Source organism: Lontra canadensis, unplaced genomic scaffold (assembly GCF_010015895.1).
Source record: "Lontra canadensis isolate GAN:19392208 unplaced genomic scaffold, GSC_riverotter_1.0 scaffold99, whole genome shotgun sequence".
NCBI lineage: Eukaryota > Metazoa > Chordata > Mammalia > Carnivora > Mustelidae > Lontra > Lontra canadensis.
The window spans coordinates 1,818,251-1,844,133 of NW_022631093.1; the positions used below are offsets into that span (position 1 = coordinate 1,818,251).

Below are 25,883 nucleotides of genomic sequence, written 5' to 3' on the forward strand. Positions count from 1 at the left end.
CAGTATTCAGGAGAGTATGATGGTCCTGTGAGCCACAGAGGAGATATCTACTGGGCAGCTGACCTTATGAGTCTAGAAGATAGAAAAATTAGTTAATATAAAAAACAGAACTTCGATGGCAGCTAAAGCCATGGGTGGGGATAACCACTTCCAGCAAGACTGTAAGAAGAGAGTAGAGAAAGTGGCTAAGGCCAGAACCCTACAGAGAAAGGACAATGAATGACACTGAACAGGACTGGAGAGGTAGCAGGAACAGAGCAGGAGCAATGGGACAGATGCCAAGGGAGGTCAGAGCCAAGACTGCAGTGCCAGCTTTGACCGTTAGGTGGCGGGGAATTTGGTGAGCATCAGCACTGCAGGTCCTGAGACCACAGGTTATTTGCTACGGGCTCCATACTGGAAAGTGACTGTGAAAATAGTCTCAGGTCAAGAAGGATGAGATATAGTATGCTAACTATGGGAAAATGTAGGATGCAGGGCAGGGGTAAGGTGGGAGGGACATGAGTGTACTCCTCAAGGAACAATGAAAAAGCAGGCCCCATGCAGAAGAAGGAAGGGCTATGACCCTCCCTGGAAGGCAGGGGAGTCTCTGTTAATCCCATTAACAGACCTAGACATGGGTGACATGTAAGAGCTGCCTTAGAGGAGCTTCCTTCTGCCTAATGTCCAAGGTGGGGCTCTGTCCACAATGAAACACCTACTGCAATGGGTTGGCTACTTCAAAGACAGAGGTCTGCTCACCGTGATGGCGCAGCATTAGGCACTGTGGGATAGGAAGATGAAGAGAGTAAACACGAGATGGAGTTAGTAGACGGGCTAGTGATCGAGGGGTTCCTTGAGCCCCTGGTCATTATCCTTGGGCCTCTACAGATCTCCTTTAGCTATGCAGGTTTCCAGAACACACAATGAGGCACAATATAACACAGAAGCTGAGCCAGCTGCACAAAGCTGGCTCCGTGTGGGCCTCGCTAGGGTTCCCACCAGCTGTGTCACAATGGATAAATTACTGAGCCTCTCTAACTCTCAGTCCCCTTAGGTCTAGAGTTAATACCATCAATTTTAGAAAACTGGTGGCAAGAAGTCAATGAGATGACACATAAAGATGTCTTCTATGATCTCCAGGATGCTAATAATCAGTAGCTATAATCCACATATCCTACAGAGGCCAAGAAGGTAAAGAACAGCTCCCAGAAAAAAAAAAAAAAGAAGAAGAAGAGCTCCCAGATATTCAGCATCCTCCCCAGAAGCCCACCAAAAGTCTACGCCTTTGGATAGCACTCCCTAGAGAGTGCTCTTTATTCAGAGAACTGAATGCCAAAGGGCAATCAGACATGAGATCTAGCTGATCGGGTGGGATAGGCAAGGAAGCTAGGTGGTGGGTAGTTTAGTACAAACTTAATATAGATAGGCAAGTAGGCCCAGGAAAGAGGACCATACAAGACCTCAAAAACCACACACAGGAGGAATTTGGGTTTAGCACTTAAAGTTAAGCTTTGTGATCAGGAACTGATATAAACAGAGATGCACTTAAGACCACATGGAGAATGATTTTAAGGAGTGAGCTGGAGATAGAAGAAAAGTCAGAAAGTTATTTCAATAATCCAGTTGAGAAATATGTGATGAGGCTGGAGTCAGGGCCTCCAAGTAAAGACGACACAAGAGAGGCAGAATCCATCAGCCTTGGGATTCTGACTTGGGCTGCCAGTGGCCAGAGCTGCTGTTTGCTCAGGCAAGGAGCAAGAGAGGAAGGTAAACATTTCACAAGGCAATGAGGATTTCTCTTTGGAACACATGACTTTGGAGGAGCCCAGAGAACACCCAAGTGGAGATACCCCAAAGGCATTTGTCTTCAATAGTTGGAATCTTTGGTGATAAGCCTTGATAGGAAACACAGATGTGAATGTCATCTATGTACATTTGATGAAAATGGCTGGGCTCACCTGCAGAAGGTGCTCAGGGAAAACTCTACCTAAGAAAATCCACCTTCCCTGCCCCTCTAGAACAAGCAAGGATCTGTTAAATGAATGTACAAGGTCAATGCTTGGGTGTGGCTCTCTCCTCCTACCAACCATTCTCATAGCTACACTGGGAACACATCTTGCAGGTGCCCTAAGGGACCTTCTCTCACTGGCTTCGTGGCCTGGCTTGATCTAAGATTTGACAGAGGCAGGAATAAGAAGTCTACACTCCATCACATTGGCTCACCAGACTCCTCAGTGCTACAACTCTGGACCTTAACCAGCCGCCAGCAGAGTGTCTCTTTGTCCTACATACTGTGATTCCCTGGGCTTGTGCCTCCTCCCGGGTCCTCAAGGGTGAGTGACATCCAAAGTATAATGGGGTCTAACTGAACCCCATGTTTTATTGGCCTCTAACAGTCCCCCAAACCAAATATACCTTATTCTAATCATACTGAGGTAATCAGGAGAAAGGGGCATGTTTTAGAAAAAAAAGAGAGAGCGAGCGAGCAGAAAGCCAAAAAGAGAAGCAGTAGAGATCAGTACCCTAGAATTCAGAGAGTATCAGGAAGACTGAGACAATCAATGTGCCAAACACTGCTAAAAAATTAAAGGACATTCTGCCTGAAACTCAGCCACTGGCTTTAGCAGCTGAGTGGCCACTAGAGACCAGGCAGGGACAGGATCAGTGGATGCTGAGCAAAGAGGCCAGACTGTGTGTTCAGGAGGACCTGGGAAGCAAAGAAACACAGAGCATGTGGATGACTGTCCAGCAGCCTAGCCAGGTTAGGCTAACCAACAGATCCATCAGCACCAGAGACTCAAAAGGCCTTGGATCCTGAGGGAGGGGTTTGTAAGATTAGTAAGAACCCACAGTGTGTGAGCTCAAGGGGAAGAGCCAAGTAGGGTGGGCCAAGAAGGAACAAGGCAGAGACTGTAACTGAGGACACACAGGACACCGGGCAGTGAGTCCAGAGATCAGTCTTTGTCAAAAAGAAATCAGAGGGTGTGGGGACAGAAGCAGGTCTGGAAGAAGATTTGAGCAGTGTTCAGGGGGCAGAGGCCGAGGGGTTCTGAGCAGCAGCCTTGGCTCTCTCTGAGTAGAGAGAAGAGAAGAGAGAGGAGAGGGAGGGAAGGGGAGGAGCTGAGGGGAGGTGGCTGCCATGGGAATGGGGGGGGGGGACTGGCACCAACTGGAAACCCAAGAGAGCATCACCACCAGCAGATGATGGTGTGCTTGAGGGTAAAGACCACAAGATGGTGGTGGCTCCAACTCTGTCCAGAGGCCACAGTAGACACATACCCAGTGCATGGGCAAAGCCTAGAGTGGTAAGGTACCTGGAAGTTGTCCTTTGGAAATCGTGTCTGGGTCCAGCTTGTACGTGTCCTGAAGTCTCATCAGGGCCTTGGCAGCTCCCATTTCATCCTCATCAGTGGGGAAGAACTGCCGCTGCACAGAGAGGTTGGCAATAAAACCTTCCAAATGAGAGTGAGAACAAGAGGTTACCCTTGATCCAGGGGTGCAATTCCACCTGGAACCAGAAAGGTACCCAGTGGAGGGTTTCTGGCTAGTGCAATCTCCCTGCCCCCTCCCTCAAAGGCGGTTCCCCCTTCCTCCAGGAAGCCCTCCCTGATGGCTCCAGTCCATGAAGATCTCTCTTTTCTTCCTCCTCACTGTACGGACTGCCTGTACTGCTCATTTGGAATTGAACAAAGATGGCCCACAAACCGGTTAACATGTGGGAGGCTGAGAGTCTTGGCTCCAAAGCACTCAGTCAAATCTGGTGGAGACAGAAGGGACAGAGGACAGAAACAGTAATTGAGAAGGACACAGGAGAAGACTCACGGAGGACCTATTGATTTTTCCACTTAATGGAAAATGAATCACATGGAAAACCTCAATCCAGGATCACTGGGGGGACCAGATAAACAGACCTCCAGCCCACATTCCAGGTCAAGGAGTCTAAGGGACAGAAGTAGTCAACTCAGGGAACCTAGCTAGCCACTGATTACTGACCACTGGCACTTATCATCCAGAAAGGTGATGATGACAGTCTTGGGGGGATTTAGTGCTGTCTCCATCCTCCAGATTAGGGACTGGGGGACCATCTGGCCAGAACAAGCATTGAGGTGGGCCTGCCCAAGCCCACTGTAGCACACTGAGAGACCACACTGGCTCTTCCTATTGCTCTCTCAAGGACTCCCACAACTCAGACCTGCCATGAGCTCAAAGGCATGAGCTCCCCGGATATAGTGCACAAGGCCACAGTTTGGAACCTAGGCCAGCCCCTGCCAGAGACGTGCCCAAGGACGCTGTTCTGGGACTCCAAGCCCTAGCTCTTAAGCAGGATATGCACCTTTTGTATCTCAGGACTCCAGGTGGAGGCCAGGCCTTCCCAAACTGATTCAGGAGTTTCAATGCTACCTATGAGCTAAGAATTGGGAGGGGAACCCCAAGGTCCTTTCTTCCCTGGCCTCTTCCTCAGGGCAGCAGTACCCATGGTCACCTACTCTTAGGACCTCAGGTTCAAACACCCACTTCTAACCATGCCTGGGGACCCAGGGATCAAGAAGTTGTAATCCTGCCTTTCTTGGTGGCTGCCCAGTCAGGGATTCTCAGAGTCTGGAATTCAGGAAAAAGAAAACATGCCCCCAGAAAAAGCCACACCGTCAGCACGTCCCCCTCATTTCAGAGGCAAGAACTCTCAAATCAGAGGTGAAAACAACCTATTGCTCTCAGGGCCTGTCCTGTCTGCCTTCTGGTAATTATAAGGTTTTCTACAAGAACCAGATGTTGACAGTGGGGGCGGGGTGTGGAGAGCAAGACTAGGGAGCGGAAGGTCACCCAGGCAGGCTTATTCTACCCGTCGGGCTCTGGAGTGCCGGCAGAACAGCCAGTTCTGAGCTACAGCCCCAGGATGGAAGACAGGGGCTGGGAAAGGCAGCCACCGCTTCTGGAGGCAGTGAGCTTACTGGGCACAGCTCCAGCCAGGCTCAACTCACCAACCCCTCCCCAGAGGCCACCCTGCCCCCAGCCAAGCCCAGCCCAGTCTGGCCTCATACGCTGAACTGCTCAGCCAGAGACAACCAGTCTGAAGTTAATCAGCACCCCCGACTGGGCGAGCAGAGGCACTTAGTCCGGGAGGCTGAGCCCAGGGCTGGCTGGAGTCAGGAGGGCCCACCTCCACGCCTGCCCCACCACCTCCTGCTGAGAGGAAAATGTTAGAGCATAAAAAATACCAGCACAGTGAACGATACCAAGCATGGTCAAAGCTTTAAAGCTTTAAAAAGTTCATACTTTGACCTAAATTCCACTTCTAGGAACTTAAACTAAGAAAATAATCAGAGAGGGCGCCTGGGTGGCTCAGTCAATTAAGCATTGGCCTTCCACTCAGATCATGATTCCGGGGTCCTGGGATCCAGTCGGCAGCCTGCTTCTGCCCTCTCCCTCTGCCCTCCCCACCCCTCATTGTGCATTCAGTCACTCTCTCTCTCTCTCTCAAATATAAAATCTTAAAAAAAAAATAATAAACTTTAAAAAGAATTTAATAAAAGAAAATGATCAGAGGTAGGCACAAAGATGTATATGCACAATTGCTGATAATTTGGAAACAATCCCACATCCACTAACTTGACCAATTTCACACTATATCAGTTTGAGTTATTACTATGTAGCCATTAAAACCATGCCCTATAACATTTAATAGACATTTAAAGAAGCTGGAAAATTCAGGAAATCACTGTATGCTTATGGCACAAATCTGCCTACAGATATGTTTATTTCTAAAAGGTATGAATGGGAATCAATTTAGATGAGGCCCATAATCCCCAGCTTATGCTGGCCCCATCACCCAGCCCACCTGACTCACTTTTGTTAATTCGTTTCATCCCGCAAAGCAAGTGAGTTTGCGCTCCCTGGACTATATGAATGGGTCCATTTCTTCTTTTAATGTAAATGCGAGTTTAGGAAGACAGGAATTTTAATAGTGCTTATCACTAGACAACTGGGTTAAGAACTCTAATTTACTTACATCATTTTATTTCCTAACTCTTCTACAAAAACACACGAGTAAAGCACGTTTTTAAAAAGTATTAAAAAAGTGTAAAAAAGGGGGAATGAACACACTAGGACAAGGCAAGAACTGATTATTGCTACATATTAAAAACAAGGACAGCCAACTGCTAGGTACCCCCAGAAAAGGGAGATGGCCACAGGCCTGGCAGGGTGCATATCGACATACCGCACACGCCCACCAACAATGGCAGAGCCAGGACAGGCTCAGACGGACGCACCCCATACACGGGCACACAGACCACTGGCCCCCAAAGCACCTGCTCACCATTCCTCACCTGCAGCTGAGTCCTGCAGGACAAGGTCCTCCAGTGCAGGCCAGTCTGTGTTCAGCCGTTTCACCAGTTTATAGGCATTCACGGGGTGGGCCAGGTAACCTTCAGGGTCAGCAGCTGACTTGCTGGTCAAGGCTTCCATTTTGTTGGCCCAGCTGTGGAAAGAGAGGAAAAGGAAGACTTAACATGCCCACTCACACAGGTCTTGATCTATGGTAATTTCCCTGGTGAAACCCCTTTTTCTATTGAGAGGCAATATAAAATGAATACAGCAACTCCCCACTGACATTTGTAGCCCCTTAATCTAGAGAAGAGGTGGGAATCCTCATGTATGCAAAAAGGCTCTTAAATAGGGAAGGGAAAAGCAGGGAGTCTTTAGCTGGTACACTGAGCCATTCTGGAGAACTGGCATGAAGTAACCTCCAGGCCAGCCCCTCATGGCTCTCTCAAGCACTTCCTCTTATGAGCACCCTGGATGGGTTCTGGGGCAGAGGGTGCTTAGGACATCAGATACCTCTTAATCTTGGAGAGCTTGGCTTCCTCCACAAGGATATACTGCTTCAGAGACTGCACCAGGTCCTTCTCTGCATAAATTAAGTCGGTCATATGACCTGCAAGGAAAGAGAAAAGGGCCAGTAAGAAACAGATCAAGGACATCCATCCCCCTTCCTGAGGCACAGAACACCAGCACAGAGGCAAGTCCTCTGGATCACTAGCATAGCAACTCTCTCGGGATCAAAGGGACTTGGGAGTTAAAGGGGAGCAAGGCACTCACATGGTCTTGGCCCCCAGCTTCAGTAAGACAGGGGTGGAGGCACCCAGGGGAGGATTAGATGAGCACACTGGGAGAGCCTTAAGGAAGAAGCCCCAAATCTCATTCTCCTATCAGTACCTGGCTTGGTCATGTCACCAGGGCCTGGACATCCTAAGGGCTTCTTTGCTCAGAACCACTCTCTGGCCTGGACAAAGACAGTCAGAGGGCCAGGGAGCCCAGGAGCAGCCTGTGCTTCTCAGAGAGGAGAGGAGTTGAGACAGCTGGCTCCCAGCAAGGACATTCAGGTCATCAGGGCCTCAGAAGGGGAAATGGCAGCTCCACAAAGCCTACTTTCCCCAGAACTTGTCAAAACCAGTGGGTGAGCCATCCCACCTTGAGTGAGAACGGGCTTCAGGTGGTGACATTCCCTGGCACTTGAGCCAAAGATGGCTCAAGAAGATAGTCTTGTTGGCACATACCAATAGAAGTGAAGAATTCAGCCTGCACACAGCCCAGGACACCAAACCAGGCCACCAGCAATGTGGGCACCCAGCGTTTCATGGTCACAGAGAGCAGTGTCTGAAAGGCATTCAGTGACAGCCACTGGATCAACAGGTGAATAAAGCAACGTAGGTGAAGACATACATATACATGTGCACAAAGATACACCGAACATGCTAAAATCCTGACCTAGGACACAGAAACTAAGGATATTCTGCACCAGCAGTGGAAAGAGGCCCGGATGTGCAACCAGTGATGTGTGCTCAATTCTGGCCCCTGCTCTGGGAGGCCATGTCCCCTTGGGAGAGCCCCTGTGCACCCGATTCCCGGTAACTGCCAGCAACATGGAAAGGCTGAATGGTGTGGGAGACAGTCCCCTCTGCTTCCAATAGTTAGTCCAAGATTCTAGCCCACCCCTTCTGATTTCACAGATTGCTTGTCTTGTTTTGGTCTTTCTTTCCAACCCATGTGTCAGGACAGTGCCTGGTGCTGGGGACCCACAGGTAACATGCAGCTTCTGCATGTGAGGAGACTGAAAGGACAGGAGAAACAATGACAGAAAGAGAATGTGCCACAATAGGCTCCAGAGAACCCACACCCAAAATGAGGTATATAGCAGATGGCTGGCCAGAGGGGAATAAAACCGCCCCCTGCCAGTCTGCACCTGGCCACAGAAAAGGCAGCGTGGGGAGCAGGCACTCTGGGCAGACACTACTCTTCCTGTCTGCCACCTCACCAGACACTATCCTCGCTAGCAAGTCACCACTCACAAATATCTGCTGAAGATCCACATGGGCTATTTACCAAGTTAGGCACCTGGGATATAAAAAGCAATCAGCCATGCAAGGCCAAAACCCTGGGATGGGATGGACTGCTGACATGGATGCAAGACCAGCTTCTGGTTTCTCGTTAGCCTAGAAATAGCCAGATTCAGCTGTGAGGGCAGCAGGCACAACCTGGGGCAAGCTCCACTGGCAGGGGACCTGAGTACATAATAGAAGCTTTGAACATGGTCTCCCAGCTCAGCCAAGCAACCCAGCACATACCTGAGCCCCACCTCTACCAGTCCCTTCTCTTCCTGCTCAACGTCAGCCAAGCCCCATGGAAATATACTAAGAGAAAACAGGGGAAAATGAAGAAAATACAAATGCTTTTCCCCAAAATGGAAGCCTTACCTGACAGAATTCCAAGTCTGAGCTAATGCCAGTTCATTTTTTGCCTGCTCTGGTTAAGAGACAAACAGTCATGCCTACCACTTCTCGCCTCAGAAGAAATTCCAACCCACTGTGGTTCCAGGTTAGGCTCAGCCCAACCACAAGGCCCAACCCCAAACGGGTTCTTCTATCAGAAAGAGGAGAGGATGAACGAATGGCTGCATTTGTTCATGTCCCTGCCAGATGTCTGCAGAGCCATCAACATGGCCTGTCAGTGGCCTAGGTGTTGGGGGCCGAGATGCACAGAGCCACGTCTTTTGGGCCAGAACCTGCTGCAGGGCACAGAGTATCAGGCTAAGCAATGAATTATACAGTTAGGGCAGCAGAGAAAAGCAAGTCACTGAGAGGTGAGCAGGCCATCAGCCCCGAGGTGGAGTGCAGGTCCTCCGTGTTCCAGCCACAGGTCTGCTCCCAGGTTTCACATCCTCTGTATCTCCAGCCCAGGATTCCTGAAAGCCTCTCGTTGTGCTTACAGAAGCCCCTTTACAGGAGTACTATATGTTATATACTAGAGTACTATATGTTCCTTTTACCTCAAGAGGCTTAACTAACTCAGGAAAGCACCTTCTATAGGTAAACAGAAGGAATGGTAAAGGGTGCCTGGGTGGCTCAGTTGTTAAGCATCTGCCTTCGGCTCAGGTCAAGATCCCAGGGTCCTTGGACTGAGTCCCACATCGGGCTCCCTTCTCAGCAGGAAGCCTGCTTCTCCCTCTCCCACTCCCCCTGCTTGTGTTCCCTTTCTTGCTCTATCAAATAAATAAATAAAATATTTTAAAAAATACAAATTAAAAATTTTTTTTAAAAAGAAGGAACAGTAAAGTCCAGGGCCAAGAGGTTGGATCTGTGGACGTGAGGGACCAGCCAGCTGCCTGTCTGGGATGGTAGAAGAGCAGGGCCCTGGAAGGAGACCAGACAGACATGTTTGGAAGGAGGGGAGCCCAGCATTTCTCCCCTGCTGTGTCTCCAGCTGCAGTGGCATACCTCTTCAGAGATGGGGTGACAAGTTCAAGGGAGGGAGACATCTTTGTGTTCCTCTCAAATCCTCCTGGTGATAATGTCCAGGGTTCATGCCGTACAGCACTCAGGGAAAAGCAGCCAGGTTCCTTCATTACATGAATACCAGCTGTCATTTCTCTGGAATGTACTCTCTGGCTTAGACTAAGCCCATCCATGAATACCAGCCCAGAGGCAGAGCCCCAAAGAATCACAGATGGGGTTCTGAGAAATGGCTTGCCAAGAGCCTGTGAAGTCCTGCTCTGATGGAGGAGGGGAAGATTACTCCAATCGTCAGAGAGCAAGGTACCCGCAAGCAGCCCCTAGACTTGTCGCCTCAGGCAGGGATGCCCTAGAGTCCCAGCATTTCCCTTGTCCTGACCCTGAATGCTACAGGCTTTGTATGAAAAGTTTTCTAATTAGGGCCAGGTTGGGAAGAGGTAGCATCCAAGAGCAACTGTCCCACAGTGTGGGAAAGGCCAATCCCCTACTTGCCTTGGCCCCAATCCTATCTCATACCTTGCTTGGGACAGAGTAGGTGGGAATGTGTATGCATGCCCAGTACCCCTCCCCTACCCCAAGTGTCCAGTGCTGCCAAAAGCCCTTCCAGGAACCCTCATAAATCCATGCTGAATAGACCTGGAAATAGGCAACATCAAACCTCTTTTTATGAAAAACAAAACACAAAGTGGCATCAAGCCTAAGAAGAAAACCAATATTGAATTTTATCTGCTCTGCATCTCAAGTTTAGAACAATGTCTGACCCATATCAGGCATCCAACAAATAAGGCTTCACCACAGACTTGTTCAAGTTAGAAACAACAACAGAAAATGTTACATTTTTTCCACATAATGGACTGTTATACATTGTTAAGAATGGACACTGTATGCATAGTAAGTCCCAAGTTTGGACACCCACAGGGAGGTTCTCCAAAGACCACCAACACCCCAGTGACAATGATTCACTCACCAGGTGACCAGCACTGTTTCTAAGCACAGGCAAATTCCAAGACATATAATCAGAGGCCCCAACAAGCCTGCCCTTTGGAAAGGACATTTACAATCTGGCCAAATGGCCATGAAAAGAGGTTTCCAGCTGCAAACCAGCAGCGTCCTTAGCTTCTCCCCTTACCTCATCAGGCACGAACCTCTGCCAAGCTCCCAGCTGCAACCCAAATGCAACAGCTTGAATTTTAACAATGTATTTAACAGCCTAGAGACTGAACATGGATTTGCAGAGTACAACCAGGTCTTGCCTGGCACTAATCAAGAAGTGGCCTGCCTTCTGTGAAGGAGCAAAAACCTGTCTGAAAAAGGCGCCCCCCCAGTGGCCCTGATTCCCAGTGGTGTGGCCAACTCTGGAACACCAAAGCCATGAGGACCTGTGAGTTGTGGAGAGAAGGTCCCAGAGCTTAGGCACATGGAGGTCCATTCAGGCCCAGAAGCTGGGCCCCGGGAAGGACGGAAGGCACCCTACTCTCCTTACCTGACATCAGGCCTTAATCATCAACCTGGTCTGAGCCACCCCCAATTCCTTCCAACAGCCATTCTGGCCCCTTCCCCCACCGGTCTCTCCTCTCATCTGGCGTCCCCCAGCCAACCTCTGCTCTACAAAGCAGCCAGCATGGCTACCGCCGCTCCTCATTTGGTCTCTCTCTCCACTGTCCTCGGGATCAAGTCCAAACTCCTTAGCTCCAGGGGCCTTTTTGACTCTGCATGACATGGCCTGATGGCCCTCCCCAGCCCCATCTCATGACTCTAGGTTTCCAGCTTCGGATGCTACCTCACATGGAAAAATATTCTTCACTGAGGGCTTTCTTCACTGAAACCTCGATGTTCACCTGCATCCATCCTTATACTTCTCTATCAGGTATACAAACATGTTGATTTGTACCTCCCACTTGGGTACCATCAAAACCACAGCGTCTCCTGCTTCCATAGCTAGGCAATGAAGGAGCAGAGAAGGCTGTAAAAATCAGCATGCAAAGTCCAAACTGGACCATCAGTCAGGGGCTTGGCAGAGGCTTGGCAATCTAAGTGTGACTAATTCTTAAGAAGGGACTACAAATGAGAACACAATCCACAAAGCAATATATAGGATGCCTCCGACGTCCCACTTCACAGCCTCTTGGCCTCACCAGTCTCCCGGGCCCTGGGTCTCTTGCCAGGCCTCAGAGTCAGTGGGGAAGTGTGTGCAGGTCCCCGATCTCTGGCTCTTCCTGTACTTCCAAACTCCACAGAAATACTGTACTGGCCTCCTCTGTGGCTGCTGGGGAACTCGGGTAATGCAACCAAGGAGCAAGAGGGAGCTAACTCCCATGAAGCAACTCTGACCAATGAAGACAGAAGACAGGAGGAGGTCAGCAGATAAATTCCCTCATGAGGCCTCCACTGACAAACTGTTCTGCAGGCATGGAGTTTCTGCAGAGCTCCCCCAGAGATATCCTGCATGGCAGCTACTGGCCAGCTGCCTAAAGCACCACCCTGTGCCTTCCAGCCTTCTCTCTCTGGTTTCTTTTCCCTTACCCTTGCTGCTCTGCACCTTCCAATAAGGCATGAAGCACTGCCTCAGGCTCTGCTTTTTGGGAACCACAATTTGTATCTCCAAAAATCTCTCATTTCTACCATCTAATCCTCATGAAAACATGTAAACTAGACAATCATCTCCATTTCAGATACAGAAGCTAGAAAAGTGAGGCTGAGCAAGAGTTTCCCACATACCTAACCTGCTACCATACATCAGGGGCAGAGCTGAGACTCAAACCCAGAGCACACTTTCCATCAGATACTGCAACCACTCAGTCCCACTCAGTAACATCTACTGCCTTACAGCCCGAGGGTCTCCCACAAGGAGGAGGCACTCTGACCTAGCCGAGCAGGCCTGCCCAGGTGAAGGACTTTATCAAGGTTTACCAATCAGCGGCATGACATTCCGGGTTGGATTCCACCAAAAGGAGGACAGCACCATGGGGCCTCAAGTTCAGGTGAGCAGTCACTTCCGCCTCAGACATCATGGCACTCAGCAATGACCACCCAGCTCCAGGCAAGGCAGTACCGTCTAGTCAGGAGTCAGACAACCCCAACTTCAATCTCAACTCCACTATCACTACCTGGCTTTGTGACTTCACACGAGTTCCAGATCTCTCTCAACCTGTTTCCCATCTATATCATGGTGATCAGGACCTGTATCTCACAGGGTTGTTGCGAAGACTGAAGGAGATGGCGATTATCAGTGGGCAGCCTACCATCCAGCACAGCGTATACCAGACATCAGCACCCATGGTATTGGAAGAACATCAGTAGACCTTAAGACGCCAGCTGCCTGGCTAACGCCTGGCAAAGAAGAAGAGTCCAGTCTAAGGGACAGACAAGATGAAAACAAAGCAGATACCAGGCAATCTCCACATCCCACAAGGGCCAAAAGAAATGAAACATACTTGAGAGAGCAAAATCAGAAATAATGCAGCACAATGACCATCAGGGAATAACCCTGGAACAGGTCAAACAGTAGCTCATCAAGGAAAGAAAGCTCTCTGGCAAAAGGCATGGGACTGGACTAATACTCTCAGATATCTTGTATTTCCTTACCTCTGACCTACTGGTTCTGAGCTCCTACAAGTACCAAGTCTCAGGATTGTGGCCACACAATGGTCCTTGGGAGTACCAGGTACAGAGCGGGCAATACTCTAGCAAGCACTTCCTGAAAGGTCTAGAACACGTACTGGTCTGTGAACAGGCTCAGACTGATCTGAGTGGAGAACTCACTACCCAAATAGTTAATCCTCTGCCTGGCAACGACACCACTTGAATAAAAACTCTCTTCTGGGGTCCAAGAAGTCTAGTCCATACTTTTCATTCTCCTCCACCCCTTCTGAGAATAAAAACCATATCCTTCAGTCCACATACCCAGCAAAAACCCCAGAGACCACAGGAGCCCCTAGCCCTTTCACTCTAAAACAGGCTGATATTCCACTTTGGGGCACATCCAAACTGCTAGATTCAAGCAATCTCGGTTTAACTCTCGCTCTAGCATTCTGTCTAGGCTTGCACGTGCCTGCATCAGAGCATTTCCTGCCAATGACCATCTGCATAAAATTAAATTCTTGACAGATCCCAAGAGCCAGGGACACACCCACCAGCCCAATGTACACTATCAGCCAGCGTGGCCACAAATCGGCCAAGGTCTTGCATCCAGCCTCAGAACCTCCCATGGACGTGGGAGGGCAGAGTAAAAAGTCAGGCTCTGTCAGGAAATGAGTACAACCCAGATTCCCTCACCCAAGTCATTCCACAGGGCTGCACCCACACCATCTCTTTCTGAAGAGTAGTCACACTCTGAGCTTCTCCTCTGCCACACGGCCAGCTGCCAGGCTGAAGCAGCAATCTCGGGGAGATTATGAGCTACCTGTGGGCAAGGAGGGTGTCACCACCCCCTCCTTCCCCTCTTCCTCTCCCTCCTAATTCCACCCTGAGGCACACTCCAAGCAGAATGCAGGAACTGGGGAGGTACTCAGGGAATGAACAGAGATCAGCTATGCACAGGCTATAGCAGTGGCTAAGTAAGCACTCTCCCAGGCACCCTGTTTCAGAGCCTCTTTCCTCCTCCCTCCTTCTAGGTAAAAGTGCCTATCACAAGTCCCAGGCAATGCCTAGTTGTCATCATGCCTGACTGCTGAGCTCTCAGAGAATGAGGGTGGCCCAACATGACAGCCTCTCTGGGATGAGGCCCCCAGCCAATCCACTCCATCCTTGCTACGTGGCCTCCTTGGCTGGGCCGCACAGTGGACATACTTGGCCATCTGAGAATAAGAAAGCCCTAGAAAAAAAGGATTCAAAGCACACTCCTGTGAGTGTGTTGAAGTGAACAGAAGAACCTGGGCTCTGAGCCCCAGAACCACAGTGAGAGACTGTACCCTAGACACTTCAGGGGCAATTTAAGCACAAGCCAAAGGAAACCTCGGTTCATTTAACAGAGAACTAAATCACAGAACCTGTTGTTCCAGATGTGATACAGGGTGAGAAGAAGCAGCTTGCAAAAACATTCTACAAATTTTTATGTGGACAGCAGACCTTGGCAAAATCTGGGACATGTGAGAATGCCCTCCACTACAAAATCATGTCCCCCAACCCTTGTTCACAGAACCAGGATCTGCTGCAAGGGGGCTGAGGCTGTCAGGCCTCAGACAGTTCACATTAAGAAGCACAAGCCTTAGGTGTTCCTCCACAGCGGAAGACACCAGCCTCAGACTTGGGAGGCACACAAAAATTCTACACCATCTTAAAGATGCCACATTAGAAAAAAAGGCCAAGGGCCCAAGTGTCCTGATGTAGTAAGTGCCCTGATCCATGCTCAGGCTGAGAGCATCCACATGCTGGACACAGTACAAGGCACTGCCCTCTCACTTGAAACTCTTGTGGATTGGGTCCATGGGCAGCTATCCCATTAAATGTTCCTTTCTCATCACCTTGCCTCAACTGGAGCGCCCAGGTCTGCTCCCATTCACACGTGCTGTTCCTCTGTCTTACTCAGCTTCCCTCTGACCATTCCAGTTCACAGATCACCTCCTCCAGGAAGCCCTCTGGCCTGAAGCATCCTGTCCTACCAAGTGTCTCCTGTGTTTCCTACCAAGGAGCCACAGCCTGGTACTCCCTCCGAGCACAGCACTCACCACACTGTTCTGGACCTGGACTTTCCTCTTCAATCCGTCTGCCTCACTGGGCTAGCAACTCCTTGCAGTTTCTGACACAGAGAAGGGTCCGTCTGGCGAATTAGTTAACTAGTTACCACAGGTCTGCGCAGCTGCTGAGGAAAAACAAGCACGCTGGGAAGAGATGTCTAGAGGGGTTAAAAACTTTCTCAACCAACAGCCCGTTTCACAAGCACCAAGCAGGACCCCGCCGGGCCAAGGCCAGAGACTCCCAGCCTTTTGGAGGAAGGAAGGCGGACCTCTCTAACATTAAATGGCCCCCCCGGGGCCCGGCAGACCGCCCCGCCTCCGCCTCTAACCTCTGGCCGTCCTCGGGGCCAGGCCGCCCGTTCCCGTTCCCGGGGAGCCTGACGACGCTGGGCGGCCAAGTTCCCCGCCCGGCCGGGAGCGGATGCCTAGGGACCGGCAGGAAGGGCGCCGCTGATCTCACCACCCCGAGCTCGGGGAGGGCACGCAAGCGGCGGGACAGGAACCCAGACGGGAGGAGAAACAGGGCGAAGGGCTTGGAGCTGCGGCCCGGACTGCGAGACCCCCGGCCCCCAACTCCCGGCTCCGCGCGGGCAGCACGCACCGCCCGCAACCCCAGGCCCCTGCACGAGCCCAGCGGCGGCCCCGACCGCCGAGCGGGCGGGGCGCTCACCTGAACACGCGCCGCTCTCGGCGCTTCCAGAACCTCCCGCGGCGGCGCCAGGCCAGCTCTGCGCCTCCTCCCCGGGCGGCTCCGCCTCCCGCCGCGGCCGGGCCCCGCCCGCTTGAGCCGTCGCCACGTCCCCACCTCCTGCCCCCCCCCGCGGGCCGGCCCTTGCCCTTGCCCTTGCCCTGGCTCCGCGCCCTGACAGACTCGGCCGGAGGTCGTCCCCGCCTGCGACCCCAGGGAACGTCCCGGCTGCAGTGTGCGCCGGAGCCCGGCGCCGGGCGCTGGGAGCGGGCGGGGGCCGCTATCCACGCCCTTCATGCCGCCGGCTACTTGCCGCACGTACGCCGCGCCCGCCTCCCCAGCCCTGCTCCACCTGCGGGACTCGGCCCTCCCTCCTTCTCAGCACCCCCGGCTGCTGCTAAAGGGCCCGCCACCCGATCCTGGCGCGGGTGCGGTGGGGAGCGCCCCTGTCCGCGTGCGGACTCCCCTGGCCTCCGCTCCTGCCCATCTCTTCAGGGGTCCTGCTGGGCACACGCGCTCCTGCTGACCCTCAGCATCATCACCACCTCTGGATTACAGGGGCGCGGGGGTGGGGTGGGGGGCCATCCGGGCCAGGGGCCTGGGTATCAGCGAAGTGGATAGACCCGTGGAGAAGACCTTGAAGGCGACGAGAGACCCGGGGTCCACCCACAGGACCAAGATCCCGAAGAGATTCTGCCTGTCCCCAGCTCCTGTGTCAGGCACTCGTCCTGGTGACGAATGTGTGGGTGATGGGTTGATGAGAAGGGGACCAATCAAAGACTGAGCAGGAAGGTGGCATATTGGGGCCAACTCTTGGTTTGCCCAAACCTTTTCATTCAACAGGGGCCAAAAGCAGTGGACACCTCATTTGCCTAGGCCGGTGTGTGAGGGAGTGAAGGCTGGGAGGTAGCAAAAATCTCAGCCCGATTTGAAGGAGGCCCTGGCGGCCAAGCAGTTTCCCACGCCTGCTCTGTGAACCTATCTGGTCATGAATGAGGGGAAACACGGGCTGAGAATCTCATCAGGGAGCTAGCCCAGAGTGGGTGGTGCCCCGCCTCCGCCCGGGCTCTGTGGGGATATTCCATGTGGCACTCTGTCCAGGCTGGCGGCCCAGCCGTGGGGAAGGCAGGAGCATACACATAGAAAGAACTACACACTGCACACATAAAATAAGGAACAAGCCACTGTTCTGACCTGCGTCAGCCACCAGCCAGAGCTCCACTAAAACCAAACAGAAACCTTCCTGCATCTGCTATATCCTGTTAGGACAAAGGAGTATCCCTCTGTCTGCCCAGATTTCCCTGTCCTCTCCCCCATCTCAGGAGCTTGCCCTGTGGATCAAACCTTCTCTCTCCTGAAGTTTCAACCTGCCGTTCTCAAATGGATCCTTCCCTTGATCTAGAAATATATTTAAGCCTCTAGTGTGGAAACAAAACCCTCATTCGACTCCACCAACTACTACAATGTCTCTCTCCTTTTCCACCCCAGCAAAAGCCCAAGACAGAACAGTCTGTCAATCCTTGTCCTCACTTCTCCCACCCCTCAGGCTCCTACAGTGGGCTTTCTGGTGTGCTCACAACACGAAACCAGCTCTATTAACTCTCTATAACTTCGGAGCCTCAAAAACCCAATAGCCTCTCTTCAGTTCTCCTCTGCTGAAGGCCCCAAACAGCATTTTACACCCTGGAACTCTCATTTTCCTTGGTTTCCATCGCCCTCTCACCACTTGCCCCAGCTTCTTCCCTCCCAGTACATCCTCCCCTCTTCTTCTCCTCCTTATGCAGTAAAGTTCAGTCCTCTTCTCAAAGTTCAAGTCTGAACCCAACACTCCAAGCTTAGTAAATAGCACTGTTCTTAGGAAAAATCCTAAAGGTGACCTGTAAGGTCCCACATGATTTGGGCCCTGCTCACTTCTTTGGTCATGCTTGACCTTCTTCCCATCCCTCTAACGGACTGTTCTCCCTCCCCATCACACTCCCAGGCCCTTGCACATGCTTCTCTTTTTGCCTAGAAAATCTTCCCTCCCCCCCCAATTAAATCCTTCATGTCCCCTTAGAGGGATTTTTCTTATGTCCCCGGCCAGGTCAAAACCTTCTTTAACAACCTCTCAGAGCCTATGTGCTTTGTAACACTTGCCATAGTTGATATAGTTGAATGATTATTTGATTAATGTCTGCCTCCTCCACCTGCCTGGGACCTCCAAGAGTACATTAACTGTATATTTTTGCCCATGATCATATCCGCTGCTCTGATCACAGAACTGGGCTCAATAAATACTTGCTGACTACATGAAGGGATGGGTGTCTCTTTAATCCCTTACTCCACCACACACCAGTATTCAAAGGCCTGGCTAAGTCTTCCACAGGCCCTCAGAGTCCTGTACCGCAGTCATTCCTTAGTGCCTGAATCTTCTGTCTCATAAGGATACTTGCCATTGAATTGAGGGCCACCTCCATAATCAAGATGATCTCATCAGATAATCCGAAAATTAATTACATCTGTAAAGTCTCTTTCCAAATAAGTTCACGCAAACAGGGCCCAGGTATTAGGACATGGTCGTATCTTTTTAGAGGCCACCATTCACCCCACTACCCCTGACATTCTGTCATGCCCTCGAGGGACTACTGGGCCTGGGTAAATCCATGACACTCAAGTCCGAAGCTCTAGCCCAGGCCCATTCCAGACCCACATAGCCTTTTATTTGCAGCTGCTTGGTCAGTGAATTAATTATTTCCCCAAACCCTATCCACACCCCGGAACTGTTTCTGCTCCAGCATTTTCTGTGTCTCAGGAAATGAAATGAACATCTCCCAGTCATTTCTGTTTTCTTCCCCACTGCATTCGCCCATTATAGATGTTACCTAGTGGACTAGACTTGTCTGCCCACCACCACCATCCCAAGGGAAGGAGCTGGTGTCTCTCCAGAAAAGATGGCAAAAATACTTGGATACCTCCTACTTGGTAGATAGGTAAGGGGATGAGATGTGTGGGTGCAGTACTTCCCTCCAAACAGAGGCCTCCTCAGGCTGCCCCTGATTCCCCCGGCTTACCTGTGATCTCTGGGGAAAGGGAGGGGGGCAGGCTGCACTGCTTGGCCCTGAGGCCTCCCTGGCTACTAATGACTCTTGCAGACCTGGGCAACCACACAGCAGCAGTGGTGGCCTGGCCAGAATTTATGAGCACCAGGTCCCACCATGAAATTCCCTAGAGCCGGGTCCCCAGGGTCAATCAGTGCTACACAGAAGACCTTGTATACGCTGACACACATCTGTACATTTGCAGCACATTCAACATACAGCTGTCCACTGGACTCTGGGACCACCACCCCACCACTCCAGCTTCTTCACTTGAGGCATTGAGGAAAAAGACTGGGTGTCCCAGTTGACCAGTACTTTGACCCCAGGCTGGCAAAAGAGGGTAGCGAGGTGCAGTTGGAGTAGGGCCACCACTAGGTGGTGGCCCTACTGCTTCAGAAATAGGGCCTCCCAGGTACTCTGGTCCAGGACCAGCTTGGTGTGTGACCCCGGAGAAAGGAAAGGGAGTCTGGCAGAATTTCCAGGTCTCTGTGGGGCCAGCCCTGGACAGAGACAAGTAGGTCCCCAGAAAGTGCTCCCCAAATCCCGAGCCCATGTGGTTCATACAAAAAAATAAGACAGGCCCCATGGAATGTCCCTTCCCAGCTGCCTCCCCGCTGGACCTCTGCAGCCCAAAACAGCGGAATCACCACAAGCTGGGCTGTCATTAAAGGGTGGAGAGAGGAGTCCCAGGGCCTTTGGAGCTGTAATTAGCCAGCAGGTCCAGGGCAAGCCCTCATGATAAAGATAGTAGGCTTAGATTTTAGCTTCCCTTCTCACTGCTCACGACTTCCTTCCATCCTTGGCAAGAAGCATCAGCTGGTGCAAATGCCCAGAGGACCTGAAGTTAGCTGGGTATGATGCTTGCAAATCCTGATATTTTTATATATACAGATAAATCACAGTTTAAAAAGTCATTATTATCATAACACAGAAGCCCTTCATACATCCTCCCAGATCCTTGTGCCCAAATTAAGATTGGGTGGGGATTACGTATGAGCAAGGATGAGGGGAGAGTTGGGATAGCTATTGGACATCTGACTTAGCTACTTTCTAAAAGGCTGAAAGTGCAGTGGCTTTACTATATTTTGGTTTTTTTAAGGCCTTGTCAAAACGTCAGGCAGCCAACAGAGAAGAAGGTAGGGGAGAAATGAGAGGTAAGGCTGCAGAGGTCCCAGGGGCAGATGACATGGGAGGAGTTTAGGAAAAGCACCCCAAGGAGAGAGGAGGAGGAGGAGGAGCAGAGCCTGGAGGTGATTGGGAGGGAACAGAGTCTACATGACAGGTGTTGGTAACCCGAACTGAGAAATGGCAATGCATAGAGGGAAAAGTGGGTAGACTTGACAATTACAAAGAATTAAAATAGGAAGGGCTGTGTTTATTCACTCATTGGTTTATTCAACAAATACGTAGGGGCGCCTGGATGACTCAGTCAGTTGAACGCCCAACTCTGGATTTCATGGGACTGAGCCCCACGCCAGGCTACGCTTAGTGCAGTCTACTTCAGATTCTGTCTCCCTCTCCCTCTCATTCTCTCTCTCTCTCTCAAATAAGTGAATAAATAAAATCTTACCCAAAAAACCCACAAACATTTATCAAATGTTCCTTCGCCCTATTCTGAGCTCATTTTTGGGGATGAGAACCTACTTCTCATCCACAATGAGGGTTTTTCACCCTTGGCTCCTTCTGCTCTGCTCCCAGAGCAGGTCCTGCTGAAGGCAATCAGTGGCAGCCCCCAGACAGCACAAGAATGAGGAGCTAGTTGACTACCCACAGAGAACACACCAGCAGGCTTCGAGGTTTCAGACTGACAAGGAATCTTAATCACAATGTCTGATCTCCTTAATCACCAGACTCCTTCCTCCAGGAGGTAACCACCCATTTAATGATGGTTTCAACACTTACTCACTAATGTTACCCTTCCTCTCCCTGTGCTCATATCCCCTCCTATTTTTCAATGAATACATGTCATCTTGCTATAGTGATACATGTTTGTAAGTTACCTTATATCCCTTTTGGAGTGAGATGGGTGTCAGGCCATCTGTGAGTCTCCCTAGCCCAGTCTCATTTGTGCAAATTCTGTACTGTGTAAGTGGGGAAGCTCCATTCGTATCACAGGTATTATAGATTTACATATTCATTACAACAGCTTTCCAGCAGATCAAAAAGAAAGTGAGTTGAAAAGTGGGTATCCTCTACTAATTGGTACAAAATCACCATATGCTTATGTAGATCCACGTCCAAGGAGCCTGTGTCACCCATGTGACTGAGGCCTGCTTACACCTGCCTCAAAGACTCCAATCTCTCCTGTGGGCTCTCTACTGCACTCCACTTTCTGGCCTGTATCTGGTCTGGTTGTGGCTTGGACTCTCCCCCAGTCCCTGGTGTAGACACTGTCATCCAAACCTGGTGAGCCCTGTCCTCTGCCCCTGTGGGACACTGCCTGGGACTCCAACATACCCACCACAGGAAGGCCAGAGCGCTCACTCCTCTAGAGGCCCTGACCACCTGACACCACATCAAACATATTCTAATGTACCGATATCCCACAGAAGTACATTTTATTCTTGTCCAACAAGAACATGGCTGAGCCAGGAGGGACTAGTCTCCATGACATAATGCTACATTTGCTAGCATTTAGTATTTATACTTTCTTTTCATAGTTTTGCGCATTTTTTCCTATTCCCCAGCACCTCTGTGAACCTATGAGATGCCTGATGATCCCTGTGCCTCTGGCGCCTGAAAGACACAACAACTTGGCCCCAGCTTTTGGTGGAAAGGTCCTTTACCACTAGACATACAGACACACGCAAACACATGCAAATAGGAAGGTCCAAGCATGCACACACTTGTGGAACTTGGCCTCCCCTGTGAGGAGGAAGAAGCCCTCTGCTCTGTACTCTGGCTCTGCCCTTAAACTTGACTCGTACTCAGAACTTGATGTTGACTTTGAACCAGAATCTGACCTGATTCCTGACCCTGAGCCAGCCAGATAAGACTTGGAATCAGGAAGATGTCCACCTTCATCATCTACAAGAATCAGAGCCCAAAGGCGAGTAGGAATGCCTAGGACAAGGATTCTCCCTGGCTGAAGAGTAAGTAATCCAGCCGGTGAAGGTGGAGAGACAGCTTTCCCACAACGGCTGGGCCATGAGACACTCTGGGGTTTCAGTAGTCCTAGAGGCAAGCCATGCTCTCCCACCCCAAAAGCTCCAGCCCAGGATGTTCCTCTACCCTCAGCAAGACCTGGGATTTCCTCTTGTTCCATCCTGGGACACCAGCAGTTTTCTGTGTCCCCAGGCAAAGACACAGGGGGCCTGAGAACCCTTGGAATTCTGGTCCTGCCTAGAGAGCTGCATCTGCAAAAATGAAGATGGCCAGCAGAGGGTGCCTGGAGCCCACCATGGGACACCCAGTTAAAGAAGCAGTCCCTGTCTCTTTCAAAAAGCCCCCCGGGGCCTGATCCAATGCCGTATCTTTCCCACCTGACAATGTTTAGCCGGAACCCTTGCTCAGAGCTACCTAAGCTTGAGCAACTGGGGCCGATAGAGATGTTTTCATAGACAATGATCAATGCTGCGACCTCTAGTGGTGGGGAAGGCAGGAAAGCTATGGGGAGGATCCCAAAGCCCTTACTCAGCCATGGGTGACCAGGGTCTTTCACAGCCAGTTAAGCTAACTTATAGCTTTACAGGAGGCTCAGGGCATAGGAGCCAGTAGGCCTAAGGAAAAAAACAGTAGCACACTGAAGTTAGGGAAGGAGATACGGGAGGCAACTGACAGGATTCTGGACATATCTAGAATATTCTGGCTCCTGTTGAAATGAGCCCCTGGAAGAGAGGGGCCAGAGGAGCAGGAACAGGCAGTCCTTATGTGGGTTCTTCCAATACTCCAAGCTGTTTCTGTGATTGGGCAGTTAACATATGGAGCACTTCCCTGTACCAGGTGTAGCTAACACTTGATGGACTAGGACAATCTCTGCTAGTCTCTCTAGATCTGTCCTCCTCTCCCACCTTTGCCCTTGCTCTGTGCCTCTGGCTGCTGACCTGTGTGGATGACATCAACCAGTTCTCCTGCTCTGTGACGTCTAATTGCGTCCAACCAATAGGGAATAACAAAGAAACATCAGTAAGAGGGAGGAAATGGATTTGGGGGAGGTTGCCTGCAACCTACACTTGTGGGCCTGGCTCAGTGACCTGTGTAGCCTCAGGATTGTCTTTGAGATGCCCTGGCCATGCTAAGGAACAGCCAGACCCATCTGTTCTAGAAGGGCTTCCACACTAGGTCACTCAGCCTGAGGCCTCAGAAGCCCACTACACCCTCACTCACCCATAAATTCGGAGAAATTTGTTCACTGGGCTCCTTCTCTGATAATTCCTCCTTTCCACAGTCTTCTGCCCCTAAGTTCTAGCCTCTTCGGCGTTCCTGAACTCCAAACCCATCCACCCCCCCCAATCTCCTGTCTGGTAAGACTAATGCTTTCTGCTAGGTCTCTCCCTCCTCTCTCCCATGCAACAATGTAGGAAATGCCCCTAGGGAAAAAGCCAGGGTAAATGTGGAACTCAGCACATATTATTTCATTTTCTCAAGGACCACAATTCTTCAGTTCTTACCTGTATTGATTGTTCTCCAATGTCCTCAAATTGTTCTTTATATATATTTTTTATTCAATTTTTATAGTTTTTTTTGGCAGGGGATTATTCTGATACAACTTACCATCATCGCCAGAAATAAGGTGTTATTCAGCACCATTCTGATGCCAGATTAGAGAGAACTGGAGATGAGTAGCCCCTACTAGCCCAGCTGCTTTCAGCTAAATTAGATTCCTAGCCATGTGTGACATCACATCCACATCCTGAATTAGGGCTCCCTATTTTCCTTTCCTTTCCTTTCTTCTTTTAAACTTTTATTGGATTCCAAACATGACTGAGTAATTGGTAATAAACTTACTTCCCTACTGTAAACAACTATAAAACTAGATAAAACATTTATAGCAACTGATTACAGGCATTGGACGTCAAATAGCTTTCATCCTCGAGAAGGGAAACAAAAGGTGAATTCCACATTCACCAAAGTTTTGCCTGGGGCATTTTCCAAACCATGGCAGAGGGAAGGGGAACCCAAATGGTGCAATGGTCTCATTGGGTGAAGGTACAGATATCAGAGATAAAAGATGAAGAGTTGGCTGAATTTGAGGAGCAGGGCATCAAAGAAGAGGGAAGCTCCTTGTACCACGAGTACAAGGAGCTCTAGAACTATGCACAGAGGTTGTCTTGAGATTTCGTCTAAGTTGCATGTGAGCACAGAAAGGACCTATGAGGACTGGTGGTTTAAAAACTCTGGCTCTGTGGGGTGCCTGGCTGTCAGTGGACCATGCTACTCTTGATCTTGGCATCCTGAGTTCCAACCTGATGTTGGGTATGGAGACTACTTAAACTAAACAAATCAAAACAAAACCACAACTTCTGGGTCTGTGAACTAAATGGGGATTCCAGAGGTCACACAGTGCTGAGACATGTTCTGGCCAACCAGAGTGGAAAGACCTTGCTGGACATGCTGAGCATTTAATTAAAATCACTGAAAGTCCATGCCTTAGGAATAGGAACTACTCTAGTTATTTTATATGCACTGCTTTATACTCAGCTGAACAATCAAGCCTAAAATCAAGCCTCGACAGGATCGTATCGAGCCTCAGGTAAATTTACTGCCTACCATAACAAACTTAGCACTCTGTAAAGAAGACAGCGTAATCCAGACTCTCAACAATGTACCATCTACAGTTCCCAGCTGGGATCAAATATTACCAGGCACGTGAAGAAGTAGGGCAATATAATTCCATAACCAGGGAAAAAAATAATGAATAGAAATAGATCCAGAGATAATAGAGATATTGGAATTAGCAGATAAAGACTTTAAAACAGCTATTGTAATATATCCAAGAATTTTAAATGGTAAGATGGATATAATAAACAGATGAGTCATCTCAGCAGAAAAAAGGAAACTAAAAAGGAACTAAATGGAAATTCTAGAACTGGAAAATATAATATCAAAATTAAATTTTATTAGGTAGGCTTAAGAGATGAGGGGACACTGAAGAAAACAAGTACAGTGAAACTGACATCAAGCCAATAGAAATGATCTAAATGGAAACATAGAAACATGTACAATAGAAAGAAAAAGAAATGAAACAAAAACAAAAAAGAACAGAACCTCAGTGAAATGACAGTATCAAGCCATCTAATGTACATAAAATTGGAGTCCCAGAAAAAGAGAGGAGAAAGAGATTGAAGCAAAAACTAAAAGAAAAAGGAAGTGGCTAAATTCCTAAATACAGTTGTAAAAAGTATTAACTTACCACCGTCAGAAGTGTAGGATAAAATGGGATAAAAGCAGAGGAAACCACACCTAGCTGCATCATAGTCAAATATCTTAAAACCAAAGATAACACCTTAAAAACAATGAAAAAACACAAACCGATGACATTAAGAGGAACAATGATAAGAATTACTATTTACCTCTTGTCAGAAGTTAAGCAAGCCGAAAAATATGGAAACATAGAATGATATATTAGATATACTATGAAGAAAAGAAAAACAACATAGAATTCTATATCCAGAGGAATTATCTTTTAAAAGGGGATAAGAAATAAAGATATTTTGGGATTAATTTAAAAAAT

At 49.7% G+C, this 25,883-nt stretch overlaps 1 protein-coding gene across 7 annotated transcripts in view; it reads right to left on the minus strand.

Moving 5' to 3' along the window:
- P4HA2 (prolyl 4-hydroxylase subunit alpha 2) overlaps window positions 1–16,162 on the minus strand; it is a 34,302-nt gene extending 18,140 nt beyond the window's left edge. For 2 of the 7 annotated variants that reach the window (XM_032837563.1, XM_032837569.1), the window contains exons 1-4: window positions 7,539–7,662; window positions 6,820–6,916; window positions 6,309–6,460; window positions 3,297–3,434 (exon numbers count right to left, since the gene is read on the minus strand). In XM_032837563.1, coding sequence (XP_032693454.1) covers window positions 3,297–3,434; window positions 6,309–6,460; window positions 6,820–6,916; window positions 7,539–7,620 — 469 coding nt within the window. In that variant the 5' untranslated portion in view covers window positions 7,621–7,662. Of the gene's footprint in view, window positions 1–3,296; window positions 3,435–6,308; window positions 6,461–6,819; window positions 6,917–7,538; window positions 7,663–9,755; window positions 9,773–15,436; window positions 15,571–16,115 lie in introns of those variants that run through there. The other 5 variants (XM_032837564.1, XM_032837565.1, XM_032837567.1 and 2 more) reach the window with 5 other exon arrangements.
- Window positions 16,163–25,883: the final 9,721 nt, after the last annotated feature.